Source organism: Asterias rubens, chromosome 18 (assembly GCF_902459465.1).
Source record: "Asterias rubens chromosome 18, eAstRub1.3, whole genome shotgun sequence".
NCBI classification, from domain to species: Eukaryota; Metazoa; Echinodermata; class Asteroidea; order Forcipulatida; family Asteriidae; genus Asterias; species Asterias rubens.
Genome location: NC_047079.1, coordinates 4643430 through 4662901, shown reverse-complemented (window position 1 = coordinate 4662901; position 19472 = coordinate 4643430). Strand labels below are relative to the sequence as shown.

General features: G+C 39.7%; 1 protein-coding gene across 2 annotated transcripts in view; it reads left to right on the top strand.

Moving 5' to 3' along the window:
- Positions 1–18113: 18113 nt before the first annotated feature.
- LOC117302373 (multiple epidermal growth factor-like domains protein 6) overlaps positions 18114–19472 on the top strand; it is a 59832-nt gene continuing 58473 nt past the window's right edge. For both annotated transcript variants that reach the window (XM_033786299.1, XM_033786297.1), the window contains exon 1: positions 18114–18212. In XM_033786299.1, coding sequence (XP_033642190.1) covers positions 18167–18212 — 46 coding nt within the window. In that variant the 5' untranslated portion in view covers positions 18114–18166. The remainder of the gene's footprint in view (positions 18213–19472) is intronic.

The window sequence follows — 19472 nt, the reverse complement described above, 5'->3', positions numbered from 1 at the left end:
GTGTCAACTGCCTTTAAAATAAGCCTAAGGTGCAACAGCTCAACAAAATGTCATCTCAACAGGTCGTGGACAGTTTCTTCTTATATCACAATAACATTTCAAATGAAATGTAACTTTCAAATGTTACCAGTGAACCCTGGTCCTACACAAAATGTCTACCTTACTTCCAGGAAGTTAGAAAGTTCATCGCGCTTCTCCGGTATAATGCCCCCATTCCGGGGCATCGGAAGAAAGTGCTTCCTGGGACTTGAAAGTCATGTCCAAGCTGTTGGAATACGACTGGTTGGAGAGAGAGTGAGAACGTTTGCGTGTCAAACGCTGGCTTTTGTTGCCTTACCGGTACTTTGGTAATTCCGGAATTCAAACCTGGTCAACCAGGAGGCTTTGAACTAATTGTCGGTTTTTTTCTTCTGGTCTTTGCACTGATTGAAAACTTTGTATGAGGCCACATGTGGATTGATACAGCTTTTGATGTTACCGACAAATAGAGCACTGCGTGTTTGAGAACTCTGTATTAAAGACACTGGAAACTATTGGTAATTATCAAAGACAAGTATTCTCACTTGGTGTATCCCAACTTGTGTAAAATGACAAATCTGTGAAAATTTGGACTCAATTGGTCATCGAAGTTGCAAGAGATTAATGGAAAAAAAATGTGTGTGCTTTCTTTTAACAATATTTTGTTTGAATGGCGATAACAAATGACTGCTTTCTCAAAAACTATACTACTTTAGAGGGAGCTGTTTCTCACAATGTTGTATACTATCAACAGTTCTCCATTGCTCGCTACTAAGTAAGTTTTTATGCTAACAATTATTTTGAGACAATAATTACCAATAGTGTCCAGTGGTTTCAAGACCACCTATTTCCTTGACAATCTCGTGGGTGGCCCACTTTGTCTAACCTAGTAACAGGCATAGATCCCTAACTCAAAGTCAACTGCAAGGTGTCCATCCATTTCAAAGTGTTGTTTCAACTAAATTTTCTGCAAATAATGTAGAATCATGAGTCAATAAAAATGTAATTTGCTCCGGGATGTTGGCTATGGTTGGCAGCCACTCAGGAAAATCCAACTGTGTGGTGCTCAAACTTATCAAATGTTTACCCTTTTTCTTTTTTTGGTGGAGTTCCAACGCAGCATGGTGCGCCATCCAAGTGTGCACCATCTGCTGTGAGGCAAATTAGAGTATTACAGTTTAATATTTTGGCAACAACTTTCAATTTTCGTGTGTGTAAAGCGCAAATTGTTATCATAATACTCGGGCGAGATATGAACCTCTTATGTCAATATTTTTGACAAAATGGTTTTGTGGATTTCAAAGAAGTTCGCTGTGAAAGCCCTAGCTGGAGAGAAAGGAAGAATGTAGAGACAGTTTGCCGTGCTGGTCGTGAATGGTCCGTGTGTACTTAAATGGCTTATGAGAAGTGCAGATTCTTTGTACTTTCATACCAGTGTAACAGTCTTATTTATGTTTCCCTCCTTTTTTTTGGGTATCCAGACATGTGTGGAGGGAAATGGTGTGCGAATGTTTTCAAACAGTCAAACGCCTTTCTTTCCTGTGAGTGGGCCACAGTGGGTTGTGAAAGTCTGTGTCGTCTCTTTGGAGTTACCTTTTGTGTTTGTTGGAAATCTAAACGGTATCGATACTGTCATAAAAAGTTACTGAATTTGTGAATTCGTCGTAAGCAATATTTTCTGCTTAGCAACTTGATGGAATTTTGGCCAGGGTCGTCATAAACAATTGTTGATTCAGCGTGGTCATTATTGAGATTGATTGAGAGCGATGTTTACTAATTGCTCATAAACTTTCTACAAGATTTGTTTGTACACAGGAGACTTTGATATTGCTGACTGTCATACCTAATAAAAAATACCACCAATTTATTTTTGTTTGGTCTCGTTTTACCTTGTAATGATAATCTACAGGCCATGGGGTAAGGGGAATATGCAACAAAGTGGTTTGGAAGGCGGGCTGAGTTAGGCATCAAGTCTTGTTCATGTTTTGCAAAATGTTTCTACCTCTCTAAAGAAAGTGAGGACATTTGAAAAAAATCAAGCGTTTTCATGTTTTTCCCATTCCTAATCTTCATGCATCTTTCTCGTTATTGATATTCAAAATTTTTGTTTGGAGTTCTGAGAAGGGCAATCGGTTGTGGCTGCAGTGTGGTGAAGACCTAAACCTTGCATCTATTGAGACTCCAGTTGGCTGTGTACCATGATTTGTAGTTTTCGGGTGAGGGGGGCTGGGTGGTTATAGGGAGCTTCTTAAAGCCATTATACACTTTCGGAACAGAAACAAAAAAAAAGTTCACAGATTTACAAATAACTTACAGGGTTTGCAGAAGGTAATGGTAAAAGACTTCTCTTGAAATATTATTCCATGAAATGCTTTACTTTTTGAGAAAACATTAAAACAATTATCAATTCTTGACATCGAGAATTACGGATTATAGTAAACACATGTCATGACACGGAGAAACGTGTGGAAACAAGGGTGGGTTTTCCCGTTATTTTCCCCCGACTCCGATGACCGATTGAGCCTAAATTTTCACAGGTTTGTTATTTTATATAGAAGTTGTGATACACAAAGTGTGGGCCTTGGACAATACTGTTTACCGAAAGTGTCCAATGGCTTTAAAAAGTCTGAGGGTAGGAATGATGTTCTGATAGGATCCATTGAGCCATTTGTATCAGTAGGCTTTTCACTGGAATGTTCAAATTACCAAGCTGTAATTCTACCTTGGAGAAATGTTTGGCATAATGTCACGGACGGTCCAGCAGAACATTCTAGTTGCCCACTGGATTTGGGGCGTCTGCCTACGGGGACATTCCTTCTCACCTAGAATGTGCCCGACTTTTAGAGACGCTCCCCAAGGCAAATAAATTTGTTAAAAATGGACTAAAATAGCAGAGGTGGACAGGAAGTATAGTGAGGAGGTGGAAGTGAAAGCGGGCAACGTCAAGGTGCTGCGTAGGTACAGACTTTTTATGGTTCCTGGCAACTTTGTTTTACTTTTAGATCGATGCAATTTTTATGTTACAAGCAATGTGAGATATGTGATTGATTGGGTAGAACAAAGTAAAACTGCAAGGAGAGGAAAAGAAAATGGGTCGTTCTATCCTTTGGGAATAAGGAGGAACCACTTTGGGCAAAAAAGCCAGACCGAAGTTTTTATCTTGTGGTTCCCCTCTCTAAAGTTCAAGTAATGTTAGTCATCTTACATACCGAATGTTTTCTTTGCCACTCATGAGGACAAGGGAAGGACAATGAATGCTCATCAATCATTACAAGACAGATGATTCTTGTCTGTCCTTGTACCCATAAACTCTTAACTTTCATGGGGTGAAGGGGTTGACAGAGGGCACAGTATGTGGTCCCTGGTTTACCCCCACTTTGTTACCCCTGGTGGTTGATCAGAGTCTGGAGAGGGGGCAGGAAGGAGTGTGGTGGGGGGAAAGGACCACATAGGAAGACGTGACTAACCATAAAAACACTTTGGGTTTTCTTCTATAAAGGGCAATTTATAGTGAGTAAGTTGATTTCAACTGGACTTTTTAAAGTTCACTTTGTATAAATATCTGTCTCGGAGAATTGAGTGGCGTAATTAGGTGTTAGCAAAAGTTCCTCGAAATTTTCAGTACAAATGTTGACCTCATGAAATCATGTATTATTTTGTTTTAATTTTGTGTTGCGAAAAAATAAATAACCGAGGACACAATTTATTTCCTAATTGTCTTCAAAGACCCCTCCCATCCGCTTTCCTCAGAACCTTAAAGAAGTTCCGATTACAGATCCGACCCAAATTAATGAGTCTCTTTAAGCTAGGAAACCACTGGGGGAAAAAGAAGTTAAAGGCGGAGATAAGAAGGAAGGGTCTTCTTGCGGAAATGCAAGTCTCAAGACATCGGCTGGGTGAAGAAGGTTCAGTGTTGATCTTAACACTGCGTCACTATTGGTCCGCATCTAATGACTGTCTCAGAGGACCTAGCCAGATGAACATCAAAATTTGTTCTGATTTTTAACAGTGTCTAAATTACGGCTTGGTGTTTCAGATAAGTTGCAGTTGTCGAAATGGATGATATGTGTGTGGCTGAAGTGAAAAGGTTGCGCCCGCAAAAAAAAAAATTATACAAAGTTTTTGTCATAGTTCAGATAGAAACTGGAAGTGCTGAAATTGATTGCTTATGTTTAAAATGAAGCTGAGACCGGAAATACGTCATTTTCTCTCAGTTTTTATTTTATTTTTAGCGACAAGATTTGGTTTCACTTGTGGTAGAGCCACTTCTGGTATAGTGGAGCCTTTTCAAAATGGCATTTTAAACTACATAACATTTCTCAGAAGAGGTACAGGCCTTGATTTGTTTTTGTCCTTGAAGGGGCACTGCGATTCTCCTCTGGTAAAGGGCACTTCAATGAGCAACATTAAAGTTTGGAACTTTGCAAAAGGGTACCACAGCAAAAGCACAGGGCACCACGGCAGTTGCTATTGGTTGGTGCCATGGGCTTACTTCAAGGCATGTCTTCATTGTAATGGTTGAAACGTTGAGTTCCATTAGAGAAGTAATGGGAAGTTTTCCGCTCATAGTTGGAACCGAAATTGCTCTTAAACTTTGTTTGAATTTGCGCTAGACTTGCACGGTTCATCAGAAAAGGAGGAAGTCATGCGCGAGAGATATTGTTCCTGTCATGACGACTTATCGCACAATTTAGGTTTCTTTGCGGAAACATTTCAACTGATGAGTACTAAATACTTTTGGAATATCTCAAATTCCAAACTTCATCCTGGAAATGTGGGTGAAAATATTCCTTTCGAACCCATTTCTGACATGTGCCTCGTTCCCCAGGAATTCCTTGGACTTAACAGCTGCTGGGATTCATCTGATGAGGAGATGATGTTATGAAGTTGACAATGTGGTTTCTTGGGGGGGGGGGGCTCTTCTTTTGACAATACTCGCCCAGGAAAATAAACTTGTGCTGGATACAGTCATGGGGATGGGATGAGTGTTTGATCCGTAATTCCGTTAAAACCGGATGTTTCGGGACTCTTAATTTTGTTCTTCTTGTTCTTTTTAATAAGCATTATCTACTGCTAGGACACCTCCTGTGCTTTGTATGTGGATAAAAAACTACTCAAGTAGACGCTTGTGTGATAATATGACTTCAATAGAACCTGCTACATAGTGATGCGAAAAAGTCAACACTAATCCTGGCGATTGTACCAAGTTTAAAGCCAGTGGACACTATTGGTAATTGTTAAAGACGAGTCTTCACAGTTGGTGTATCTCAACATCTGCATAAAATAACAAACCTGTGAAAATTTGAGCTCAATCGGTCATCGAAGTTGCGAGATAATAATGAAAGAAAAAACACCTTGTCACACGGAGTTGTGTGCTTTCAGATGCTTAATTTCGAGACCTCAAATTATAAACTTGAGGTCTCGAAATCAAATTCGTGGAAAATTACTTCTTTCTCGAAAACTACTCCACTTCAGAGGGAGCCATTTCTCACAATGTTTTATACTACCAACCTCTCTCTATTAATCGATACCAATTAGTAAAGTTTTATGCTAATAATTATTTTGAGTAATTACCAAAAGTGTCCACTGCCTTTAAGAGGCCCCTTCTTGAACGTGGATCATCTACCACAGAAAGAGAATCTGTAGGAGGAAAAAGGATTATTTTAGTAAAGGTGATGTCAAGGTTCCCCGGAAATATCTTTACTTTATATCAAGCAAGGCCAAGCTCCTGAAACGTGACAAATTTTGTATTGGTATTTCACAGGTTGATGTTTATTAATATTAGTACACGAAGTTGTAAATTAATTTACACTCTGCCAATAATAAACAAAGACTGACTTTCCCTTTGGTTTTTGGAATTTTTTGTAGGACACAAAACACAATGTCCACAAATTTACATTAAACTTACAGGGTTTGAAGATAATGATGGTAGAAAGCTTCCCTTGAACTTATTACTTGCTGAGATGCTGTAGGTTTTTGAGAAATAAGTAAAACAATGTCACAAAAATAATTTGTCTCTCAGTGAGATTAAAAAATATTTTAGCATGTACAACGAATACGCAACTTTCCTGAAAACATTGCTCTTTGATTTTCACTTTTTCCTCACACACTTGACAACCAATGAAGCTGAAACTTCTACAGGTAAATTATATTACAAAAATCTTCATTCAATGTGAGAAGGGACTCATTTCATATGGCCAAAAACTTGATCCACAAAAGGTGTCCAAAACCCTTTAATCTTTGGGCTTTAGAGATCCGCACCTGCCCACATGAGTCCTGACTCCATATCTGTCATAATATCTGTACAGGCTGCGACAGGTGAATAATTCAGCCAGGTGAATAATCATGGAGGCCTCCATGATTAAAGTAGCCTTCTGAAGGACGAGGAAAGAAAATTGATTGATTTGTACATTTTGATGAAATAATAACCCTGTACTGGTCTCCATGTGATTCATGTTACTGGGTTTACAATATGAAAGAAAGTAGATCAATTGAAGGACAGCGAACTACTGTGTGAATCTTGTTAGAGGGGTGTCATGGCCAAGCGGTTTAGAGCACCGAACTCAAGCTCTGGTGCTTCTGTTCAGCAGAGTGTGGGTTCGAATCCCAGTTGTGACACTTGTGTCCCTGAGCGAGCTACATAATTGCTTCTATCCTCCTAGGGGTAAATGGGTACCTGCGAGGGCAGAGAGGGTTCTTGTGATTGATTTAGCCGAGTAGTGCATATTTGTTGCACAGGCTGTAGGGCCTATAAGGTCCACAGTGACCAGGGGAACTAGTGGTGGAAGCTCTTAGAGATGTCCTTTGGGTGTAATTAGCGCTATATAAAAACTGGTTATTATTGTTTATAGAGTGTGGGTTCGAATCCCGGTTGTGACACTTGTGAGTGAGCTACATAATTGCTTCTATCCTCCCAGGGGTAAATGGGTACCGCGGATAGGGCAGAGATGGTTCTTGTGATTGATGTAGCCGAGAAGCACATTGACCAGGGGAAATAGTGTTGGAAGCATTTAGAGATGCCCTTTTGGTGTAATTAGCGCTATATAAAAAATGGTTATTATTATTTGTTTACACATAGGATTAAAACAATCAAATGGTTCCACAAATCAAATGTAAACTTTGCCTTTAAAACCGAAGCCTACCCAATGATGGGGTTTGGGGTGGGGGGTCATTAATCATGACTTTACACTCCATATCAAGGCAGTTTTATGACAGTCTGGGTGTCTTATTTAAACATTTTTATGAAATATGCCTGGTCTGTGTGTGACAAAAAGTACTTCTTGCCATCGTGACCTGTACATTCCGTATAAACGTCATGATGCATTATTGTCCAAGTTGTTTAATTTACAGTAACTTTCAGTTAATGTGGACCTTTGAGTGGAATGTGCTATGTTTATTGCCTGGCTGGATGATAATGTTTTATTGGCAGAGTGGAGTGATTGTTTGTGGGGGAGCTGGGGTTGTAATTTTATGTTAGTAAGGGTAAGGGTTATTCATGAACAGATATGTAGGGGAGAGAGGGGTAGGAGTGATATATGGGGAAATGTTTAATTTTCAATCTTGTATTCAGTGTCAATTTCCTTGCACATGTTCGCATATACAACATTAAAATAGTCACTCTTCAATATTTGATCTTCAGTCTTCAGACATAAAGCCTTCCTTAGGCCTCTGAAAGCACATAAGGTTATGCAACAAGGACAATTTTTCTTTTCTTATTTTTTGGACACATTGTGACCGATTCATCCCAAAATTTTGCAGGTTTGTAAAGTGAGCATACTAGTCTTTTTACAAAAATTACCTAAAAGTGTACCGTTCGTTTTTAAGCGCTCGATGAATGAAACGAATGAGAGACTATCGCAACGAGAACCTTTAAAAGTTTGTTATGTTCTCTTATCTTCAAAGGACCAAGTTTATCTCTAGTCTAGACGTACTGTGATGGGCGTACTTTTGTAACATAGTTCACAGACTACACTGCATGCTGAATCCAATCTGGATCCATTCCTTAGAAGCTCTGAGATTACTCCCTGTTGTATGCAAGGAAACCTATGTCTCAGGATCTCGTCTTACAATGAAAAAAGCTCCACCCTAAATTCCTCATGTTGTTTTTTTCATACCTGCCAAAGAAAGTCTTAAGATTGCATTTAACAAAATTTGGAAGGAACACATTAAAATGAAGACGAGTAGAGTATACTCTTCGAAAGGTCAACACCACACCGGCTCTTTTCAGAGCAAACAGTCACCTCAAAAATGATATTTTACACATGGTTGTGCCAGCAAGCTTACTATTTATTAGTTACTTATGACATTAAAATGGTTTTGCAAGGATTGTGAGTTAGCGTCTCTAAAATACATCCTTCCCAGACGTTGTTTTAGAGCCCATTGAGATCCAGTGGATTTCTCGTCTCCCGAAAAAGTTTCCTGTCGTCACATTTGGAGGAAGGAAAGGGAGTGTCGTCTCTGCATTTAGGCCCAAGTCTTTACTCTCAACACTCTGTAAAGAATCCTCGGCCCTCCGGCCCTCCCTCTGGCGGCCATCTACAATGACTCATTGTCTTCAGCTGTCTCTTTTAATCTTAGAGAGGATAATCTTAAAGGGAAGGGTTTGGCGAAGATGGCAGAAACCCTCACCAGAGTTTGAGTGGGTTTGGATTGTAGGCCCCTATGTATGTAGTTCCATACTTGAGAGAAGGGACTGGGTGATTAACTCTGTGGTTAACTTTGCAGTCGAAGCCTACGCAGGAACATTATGTGAATGTGAAAGGCATTGGCTCCAGATTCGGCCGTATTCCAGAAAGTCAAAGTTAACCCTCCTACTGTCTGACCAATCAATATCATCCACTGTGCGGGTTTTGAATGGTGGATAATCTATGTCAACCTTTGATGTGATTTCATGTGCTGGGTGGTTTACACAGCTACACATGTAGTTGGTGCACAGTTCTGCCACCACACAGCTCATGTTGCTGAATCACGGTGGACTAAAACGTTCATCATGAATGATTGGTTTCTACCATCCTGTAACGTTTCAGAGGAGTGGGGTGTGCTGATGACTTTTGCACTTCCAAAAGTCAATTCTTCCCACCGCCTTTAAAAACGACTCTAGCTTCTGGGGATTTCCTTTCTGTACCTTCAGTAACTTGATACCTCAAACCCTCAGAACCCCCCCATGTGGGCGGACCCTAATGATTATGCCTATGCTCATTTTAGACACTTGTTGCTGATTTCCAATCATTGCCAGATTTTTCTCAACTGCTGGTTGATTTATGTGAATCTCCAGGCTGTAATTTGTTCTTTTAACCTTATCCCCACCTCACAAGTTGTACCAGTCAAGAGTGGCTTTGTGTTGAAATACCTTATAATGATTTCCAAAAACTGGTTCAGGTGTCATATATCATAATCTTTGGGTGGGCTGGATGTCCTGATTGTCCTTTTTGAAAAATGACAATATTGGAGCAGACTAAACAGTAATACAAAAACAAGATTCTTAATTTATTATCACACCCCTAGGGGTGTGTATCAAAGAGCTCAGTACTTTGTCCTCAAGGTATTTGGATCTTCCACTCTTGGATTGGATTCTAATATAATATGATTGATAGGCGTGTGCATTTGTACACTCCCCACACATATATCATGCATCGTTCTTTTGTCGTGAAGTACATGTAGTACTTGGTTGAGTGCACAACATTTAATTTTTTCTTCCTTATTTAAAGGCAGTGGACACTATTGGTAATTACTCAAAATAATTATTAGCATAAATCCTTTCTTGATTACGAGTAATGGGGAGAGGTTGATGGTATAAAACATTGTGAGAAACAGCTCCCTCTGAAGTGCCATACTTTACGAGAAAGAAGTAATTTTGCACGAATTTGATTTCAAGACCTCAGATTCAGAACTTGAGGTCTCGAAATCAACCATCTAAACGCATGCAACTTCGTGTGACAAGGGTCAACCATCTAAACGCATGCAACTTCGTGTGACAAGGGTGGTTTTTTCTTTCATTTTTCTCTCGCAAGTTCGATGACCGATTGAGCTCAAATTTTCACAGGTTTGTTATTTTATTCATATGTTGAGATACACCAACTGTGAAGGCTAGTCTTTGACAATTACCAATAGTGTCCACTGCCTTTAAACTGTGCGAAAGGTTAAGTCCAAATGGGGTCATATATTGACCCCTTGCATTTGACGTCATTTTCTCAAACAGTGCCCTCACTGAGGCTAAAAGAGGTGGATGACAGCTGTTATTGATGCGTAAGAATGTGCGCATGACCTCAGCATACCAGCAATGTAACATGTTGTGTAAGAGGTCTGTTGTGTGAGAAAACTGAAGGAAAAAACAAACAAACAAACAAAAAATACTTTTTTAATAATTTGTAACAAGATGAAGCATTTTACAGAAGGGGGGGGGGGTCCACAAAAACATCTACATTGAGATATACCATAAGTTTGTGCAAAATTGGCGAAAAAATTGCCTCCCAACTTAACCAATGGTGTACCACACCCTTTAAGACAAATTGCCTCACATTTGGGGGCTGGGGTACCTGACACCCCCAAAAAGGTACTCATTTCAATACAATACAAAATACAGCATTCATCTTTTTATGGCTGTTTTCTTTTGTAATGGTTCAGCTGTCATGACTGACCGAGAAGCACAATTCGCAGAAATGGATAAGTCCTAACTCCTGAACAAATGTCCCGAAGGTTTCTGCACACCACTCAGCCCACAGTTGTTATCATGTACAAACAGCTAACAAACTTATCACTGTCACTGTCGATGACTTACAGCTATGTTTTATTTGTTTAGTTAAAATGAATAGGTTGGATGGTCAGCTCAATGGAAGAGTTGAACAGTCTTGCATGTTGTACCTTAGTTCAATGCCAAGTTTAGACAGCTTGTCTTTGGTGTGTCATCAATGGTTTTATTCGAGGGCTGTTGAGAGAGTGTCACTTATTAAAGAATTTTACCCACCCACTCATGCCATTGTTTTCAATCAAACAAAATTACTCAACTTTTTTGTCTGAACTTGCCACTACATGTAGGCCCAGCCAACTAAACAAAAACAACATTTTACAAATAACTAAATAACTTTTAAAAGCCCTGTTGCCCAACAAAATCGAAATGACCAGTATTTTTTGTAAACTGTATGAATTGTTTGAATAAGTTTGTTAGTATCTATCCCTTAAATGCCTTGTCTTAGTTTCCCACAAACCCAGTGAGTTTTATCATTTTTTTTATCAAAAGCAGCACTTTTAAAAGCCCCTTCGCACTGCAGAATGACTGGTATTTTCTTGAATTGTTTGAATAAGTTTGTGTGTATCTATGGTAACTCTTGATTTTTACTACGCTCATCATTAAATGTCCTTGGAGCTTGATTACAAAGACAGGAAGCGAAATCAATCACCCCGCCAGAAATAAAACCAAAATCCCAGAAAGTGTATTCCTTGAATTGTCATCGTGGCTAGGTTCTAAACTCTCTTTGAGAGGTGTATGTGGTGCTGTCAATCATATCAGGGTTTCTTGCGGGGCAGTGTGCTGCCATTGAGATCTCTGTCAACTGACTTGTGGCTCCGTGATGACCTGCTCACCCTAGCCACTGATCCTAGCCGTCCCTGGCAACCTTCCATGACACATTTCTATCTAGCTTGATGTGGCCGTTCGGGTCTGAATGTGTCTGTTATTTTAAAACCAATACTTCACACAAATGACAACAAGCAGTTAAGGATGAGACAGTTCTGTGGTATTATGTTGGCACCTGTTTGTTTTTGTTTCAAGAAGTTTGACACTAATCAGATCAGATCCATATTATGAGTTTTCCCTGAATTTTTTCTTTCATTGGCCAGTTAGCTTGTCTTTTTCACTTGTCGTCAGCTTTTTCACTAGTCCCTACATGTATGTCATGTAAAGTGCGGATGTTTTTTCAACTCTGAGCTCGTCAGCCCACTGTATGGGAGAACACTGAAAAAAGAGGGGGGGGGGGAGAGAAGAAGATAGTACCCGTAAAAGGATAGACAATTCCATCATTCAGAAATATCGTTTATAAAAGTTTTGAAAAGTAATAAGATCATAGGTTGCAGTTGTTCATATTGTTCAATTGCCGACCTGTTTTTTTCCCATCAGGTCCAGTGCTGTACTCTTTTTATGTTTCTTCCTTTCCTTGGACCATGGAGTTCTTAGGACAAAGCACTTTTTTCCAGATCCTTTTCAACCAAGAAACAACAAACTACAATAGTCAAACATCAACACAAAAATTAACCACAGCTTCCCCCAGGATGTCCTAAATCTTGACCATTACCTTCTCTTGGAAGTGGCGGTCCTTTCCCTTTAATTCAGGCCAAACGAGGATCATGCTACCAACAATAATCACTGTGGAGGTGTAAACATTCACCATCGATGGTCATGGGGAAATGGTCTTGATTGACCTTTGGGTTTTTGTTTCTTTTGGGGTTTCTGTTTGAGATCTTGGCAGTCTAATTTATCAGCTCATTGAAGTGGTGTTTTTATAAGTGATGACCACAGTGACCCAAAGGAAGGTCAAATCTGATGTCAGGAGTGACCTGCTGAATCTGATGGGAAGGTTGGTCATTTAGGGGTCATCCGGTCCACGGTTAAGACCTCCTCAATGGTTTAGGTTAGGCACTGCATCAGAATTTAAAAGCTGTCCATTCCAAGTTGATCTTGTTAGAGTCCACTCACAATAGTCACCAGAGCTTGCCTCAAACACTAGCCTAGCTACATTGCTTAGTAGAACCTCCTTTGGGCCAGTAAACATAAAGTCTTTTGCCATGTGGGCGACTAAAATCTGTGTAACCTACTTTTTCTATATTGCTCATATTTCTTCCTGATCAAGTGTGAGTGATTTATTTCCAAAGGTGTTAATTTGTTTTATTTCCAAAAGTTTTAATTTATTTTGAGTGCTTTTTTGTTGACAAAGAAACAAGTATCTTTAATACATCAAATAATGTGTTCACAAAATGTTCCAAACCGAGTAAAAAAAATGGAGACACTTAATAATTGACTTCCTACACTTCAAAATTCTCAACATTCCGAACATCTTATTTATGCCACAGTTGAATAACAACTCAGGGCAAATTACTTAGTAATTCATAATAATTTACCAATCAGTGGTCCTCGCGGTCATTCATTGGTGATAAATCCCTAGTAATCTGAGTTGACGTGTTATAATTTAGTGGACACCCTTCAAAGAAAAGAGGGGGGGCCGCCATATTATTATTGACATTGTGGGCTGGTTGTAAAACACTCATCAGAGTAAACCATGGGTGTTAAAGTCCATGAGGTGTCCGATTTGACCCAATTACTCACCAATCTTCCATTATACCTCTGACCACTCTCAGTGACCAGGAATGCTTTAGAATCTGCCGTGTCCCCCCCCCCCCCTTCTTTCTTGACTGGCTGGTGACTTTTTTCCCTGGAACTTTTTTTTCAAGAAGAATTGGAACGTACTTGGTGTTCTGTGTTTCTTTTGACTTAATTGTATTAACAGGTTTTTTTTTTGGGGTGGTTGTTGAGGTTTATGATTTTATACCCATGCAGAGATTGATAAATGAATGGTCTCTGGCCAAGAGAATGAATAAAAAATAGTTTCTGGTCGGGACTTTTTGAAAAAGGAGCTTTTTCTTTTTCTCCTTTTTCATCTTCTTTTAAATAAAAGAGGAATAATTCAACCCCCAAGATCCCTTGAGTAGAAAAGATAGACTTATATTGGAAATTAATCGTTATAAATACTGGGGCGGCTGTGAACAAAGTAAAGCAGGCACAGGCCTGATATTTCACGTAGGCAATGACAGCGATTGCCTCCATGTCCCCCTGGTTATTGCCTTGGTGCCCTTGAAATGCTCTGCTGTAGGAATTGACAATTTCCTCAATTTCCAAGGAGAAAATCCCTTGGCGCCCTTGCCCTTGCAAAAACGAGGTATACAGTCAGGTCTGCAGGCAGGGACAAGAAACTGGTTTTCTTCTTTACTAGAATCTTTGTGATGTGCATTGACTAACGACATGCAGTCTGTAAAACGTTCCATGCGGCTGGTTAGGTACGTCTCCTACACACCTGTTGGCCACAGCTGGATCAACAACGTTTGGCATTGAACTTCTTACCCTCAACCAGCTGGTCAAGTGTTAAATGCCTTGTCTGCCGTCACTATTTCTAGAGTTGCAGTTTCTCAAAAGTGGTAGTTTTCAGCTCAAGTGTATGCTTGGCTAAAAACATATTTAACAGGCCTCGAACTTTGGTCTTGAAAGGCCTCGAACTTCGGTCTTGAAAGGGGCATAGCCATTTTGCTCTGGTAAGGGGCGCCTCTATGAGTAGGCCTGATACTTCACGAAGGCAACAGAGGCGATCGCGTCTATACCCCTTGGTCTTGGTGCCCTTAAAATGCTCCAGTACAAATTTACAATTTCCCCAAAAGGTGCCCTTTCCATTTTTAAAAACAAAGCAAACGGGCCTGTATGGGGAAAATATAAATTTCTATTGAAATTTTGCACTACAGCAAAAGCACAGGGCATCATAGTATTTGCTGTGGGTGCCATGGGTTTATTTGAGGTCTGATTTAATACGGGGCACTCACTGCAAGGAGTAGGCTAACCATCTTGTAGAATGATGCTGTTATAGATGTCAACTTGGATGACAACTTGTGGTGGAAATAGATTTGTTATGGTTGAGAAAATCACGTCTATTTTGTACTGCACCTTTACATGTAAGCTGATTACAGAAAAAAAGTAGGAGTTACTGCCTAAAATGTGTGGCTTTAAATGTTTCTAATACATGTCCCTGCTGGGGTGATACATGAAGAAGGTGTATTGGCTAATAATGTTCACTCAGTTGACAACTTGTGAGGAAAATGGATTTAGAATGTTTGAGGAAAACACTTCAAACTTCCCCTTTAAATTGATTACAGATAGTCAGTGATAATCAGTGTAAATGCTGCAGGAAGTGTGAATAACAGACAATTAAAAGATGTCTAAATTCCTTAACTTGCTCTATTTTTTTTGATTCATTGTTTAGACAGTTAGAAAAGTCAAATGAAAGAGGAAGATTTGTTGTATTTTAAGGTTATGAGTTAGTGGAGGTTGCAAAACGGAAACAGTCGCGTCCACAATCTAGATTCCGATTTTGAGTCATTCCGCCCGTGAACAGGAACAAAATATAAAATGTTATGACATTTTTAAAGTTCCCGACGTAGAGGACGTATAATACGCAGGGCGGGTGTGCTTTTGTGAATAGGCCGGATGTTGTTATGTTGGTTCATGATGCTGTGTGTGAACTCAGAAATCCGAAGATAAACCGTATCAGGTTTAACTTTGAGCTATCCGAACGAAGGTATTTTTATTTTCACAACCACCCTTCACTGCTTGTAAAGTTTAAACCTGTTTGGTTCTTATATGCCGTCTGAACATGGCCATAGTTGCACATTCTGTGTACATCTCTGACCCAGTCACAAGACTAATGAAAATATCCCTTCTATTTGGATATTTCAAAGTCACACATCTGGGGGTTCTGATCGAGCATGGCTTTCTGAGAAGTTGTTGCAGCATATCGCGCTGGGAATGAAGTTGGATAGATCCCTCGCACGTTTTCGTACATTACAGACTAAAAAAAAAAAAAAAATGTGCGAACAACAAAAGTAATTGTTTCAAATGCACAGTTTGGTTTGTTTTTCTGTGCAAAGATAAGTAACTGTGTGAATTATGAGACAGTTTGGTTTGTTTTCTGCGCAAAGATAAGCAATGTGTGAATTATGAGACTCACATCAAACAGGTTCTCCTTGAAGTACTTAACACCTTTGCCGATAAGCACTGGAAGGACAAATCAAGCAAAAGTGATGACAGAATTTGAGTTTGTTTCATTGGATGCCTTCAACAATTTGAAGGCCTTCCCCATGAAGTTTCCCAACAGCTAAACTCAAACTAAAATAACATTGTAAGACTCCATGTTTCCAATTTAGATTAAACTATATGTTTTCAATAATTCAGATCAAAATTGAGCAACACACATTGTATTTATTTCTTTTTATTTATTTCAAAGAACTACTCAATGTTGTGACCTGTATTGAAGTGAACCCCTTTCCTTGATTAATGGTGATTTTTTTAAATGTTAATCCCCGAAGTCTGCTACGGATGTTTTTTAATATAGCTGGCAAAGATAAGAATTCAAGTGACTTCCTTTAAGCCCCCCCCCCCCCTCCCGCCACCCTCTCAAATAATAACAACAACAAATACCAAGTTCAGGTTCTGGTTCAAATCTTCAAATCACTCGTCGTCGTCATCGGACAGTTCCAGACTTTTTCTCAATCATGTTTGGAATGTGACCAGTCGTTAAATATCAATTTGCGAATCTCTTGGAAATTGTTTTGACAAAGTAGAATAATGTGATTTTCCCTGATTGCAAATTGTGAACCCCATGAGAGTAAATTCCTCCAAGGAAAATGTTTTAAATACTTTTAAGCAAAACCCTAAAGTCCCTTGAGTGATCTGATGACCGGATCCATCGGCACTCTAACAAAACCCAACAGCAGACTGTATACTGCCAAGATGCCCAAACTTTTGGACTCAGTTAATTTTGTTAATACTACTAGATCCAGTGGCGTAACTAGAGGTTGGGGGGGGGGGGGGAGTTCGCCTCTAAAACGAGATCCAAGTAGAGCATAATCACTTTCCTTGTGAACCAACCAAAACACAATGCATGTGGATTTTGAAGGGGTTGTGGCGATATTAAGGGTTATAAAAATTGCACGGACATAACCAAATGGAAGTCGAGAACGTTTTTGCAAATTCATGCATAAAATCATTCTCTGACATTTCCATGTCTGGTTTCTAATAAAATCTGAAGTCTATTTCCAAACCTTGTTGACCCGACCTTCTTTTCCCGACCTTCTTTTAGCCGAGGAGCTTCGAGGGACGCTCTTTAGACTTTGAAAAGTCTCAAGACATTTTTACAAAAAAAAACACTCATGGGCCCAATTTCATAAAGCTGTTAAGCAGAAAATACTGCAAGACAAATTTATATTTACTAAGCAAGAAATTGACTCGGTCACCAGCCAAATAACGAAAACTTAACATAATTTTGGCTGGTAACCTGTTTCTGCTAAGCAATACTATTCTGTGCTTACCGAGTTTTTGTGCTTACATCAGGCTTCATGAAATTGGGCCCAGGCGTTACAGGGGAACACCTGTGTGTTTTATACGCGGAAACGGAAGGGAGTTGTAAACGATTCTTATAGAGGGTAATTCCAACCCCTATCCCTCCCCTACCTGTCAGAGTTGCACCACTGCCACACTTCCCGATGGAGGAAGGGGCAGGGGGGTTTATTTTCCTGTCCTTGGATCCACAAATAATTCAGACCAAGTGTAACTCCTGTGGTGAACGTCTTGCAGTAAAATTGTGTGTTTGTTTTGTATGCAACGCTCTGTTTTGCAGGTGGTCCCTGGCAAGTTTCAGTTGCTCTTTCAATGGCTATGATCTACTGCATCCTTATCATGTTCCCTGTGTTAGATGGCAATAACGCATACTGATTTCCAGTACACTAAAAAGGGACCAGTCTATTTGTTCACTCTCACTCAAAGGCTGAATTGGAATTAGCGGCAACAGCTACGGCTGGATTCCCGCGTCACCATGCGTTGGGGTATAGCATGTCCTTACCAACACCCCTAGCAACAGCCGTAGCCATATCCGCCAATTTGGATTTGGCTTAAGGCTGAGTTTGAATCGTGTCTACGGCTATCGCCACAGGATCGCCATTTCATCATAGTTTGTAGTATAGGCCCTACTGTAGGTTGTCCTCTAGCAATAGCCTTTGTGACAGCCGTAGCCAGAGCTGTATCTGCCCAAATCTCCGATGTGATGTTTGCTTGTTGTACATTTACATACGTTTTATGAACTTTCAACTTTCTCGGTTGAGGAATTTTTTTAAACTTTGTTCTACAATGAAACAAGGCCCCTTTGACAACTATTGTACTCCTCTTTTCTTATCAGTGGGAGGGCATGCATCTATAGCGGGGTTGGAACACTACTATACCCCCTCATGTTTGCTAAAGCCGGTGATTAATTTTTGTCTTCCTTCTTTTTTCTCTTAATCCACAGCTTCCTGCAGTGTGGGAGTGTGTTTCAATGGTGGAACATGCCAAGGTGGCTATTCCCAGATGTGTCTCTGCCCCCCTGGATTTGAAGGGCCCAGATGCCAGTACGGTAAGTCAGTATAACAGACAATTGTCTTGTAGAAAAGGCGATTGATTTGATTGTTATCGACCAAAGACCTTCTTTGGAACAGCGTTTTTGGTTTTGTTTTTAAAGGCACTTGACACAGTTGGTTTTTACACAATTTTTTTTTAGCATAAAGTTACTTGGTAACGAGCCCTGGAGAGCTGTTCATAGTATAAAACATTGTGAGAAACAGCTCCCCTTGAAGTAACAAAGTTTTTAAGGAAGAGGTAACTTCTCAGTATTAAAGGACTTCAGGCCTGAAGCCTTAAACATGTATTTGGCAACTGAAAGCACACACATATGTGCAACAAGGGAGTTTTTTTCTGTCATTATTCCCTTGGAACTTCGATGACCAATTGAGCCAAAATTTTCACAAATTATTTTATGCATATGTTGGGATACACCAAGTGAGAATACTAGTCGTTGACAATAACCAAAGATGTCCAGTGCCTTTAAGTGACTACAGGGTAGTGTAGTTTCAGACTTTCAATCTTTAATTTATATTTAGCGCTGCCTGACGCAAAGCGTAGCGGTTGTGTTACTCAATATATTAGGTTCCCAGAATCTTCGTAAAATCTTTAAAGGCAGTGGACACTATTGGTAACTACTCAAAATAATTATATGCATAAAGCCTTACTTGGTAATGAGTAATGGGGAGAGGTTGATGGTATAAAACATTGTGAGAAGTGGCTCCCTCTGAAAGAATGATAGTTTTCGAGAAAGAAGTAATTTTCCACGAAAACTTCCATGACCAATTGAGCTCAAATTTTCACAGGTTTGTTATTTTATGTTGAGATACACCAAGTGAGAAGACTGGTATTTGGCAATTACCAATAAAAGGTGTCCAGTGCCTTCAAAGTTTCAGACTTTTAATCTGAATTTTGGTTTAGTGCTGCCTGACGCAAAGCAGAGCGGATGTTTTCCTCAATATATTACAGTAGGCTCTTCTTTAACGCTGAGGACACTGTTCCCAGAATCTTTGCAAAATCTTTAACCCCGGGGGTTATCCAAAGGTTAAAATGCCATCATTTCAACGTACCTGCTTAGATCAGGATTAAAACAAATTTGTCAGCAATGACTCGACTTACTCGACCTTGTCAAAGATGTTCCTGAATTGATCATCGTGACAGCAATTATTGATTTGTTTCCTAAAACACTTTGAGCAACATTTAATGTCCAGTTCAATTTGGATGATGAATTGTTTCTCGTTCTTTGATTCTTATAAGGGGGGTTGATGACTGTGTA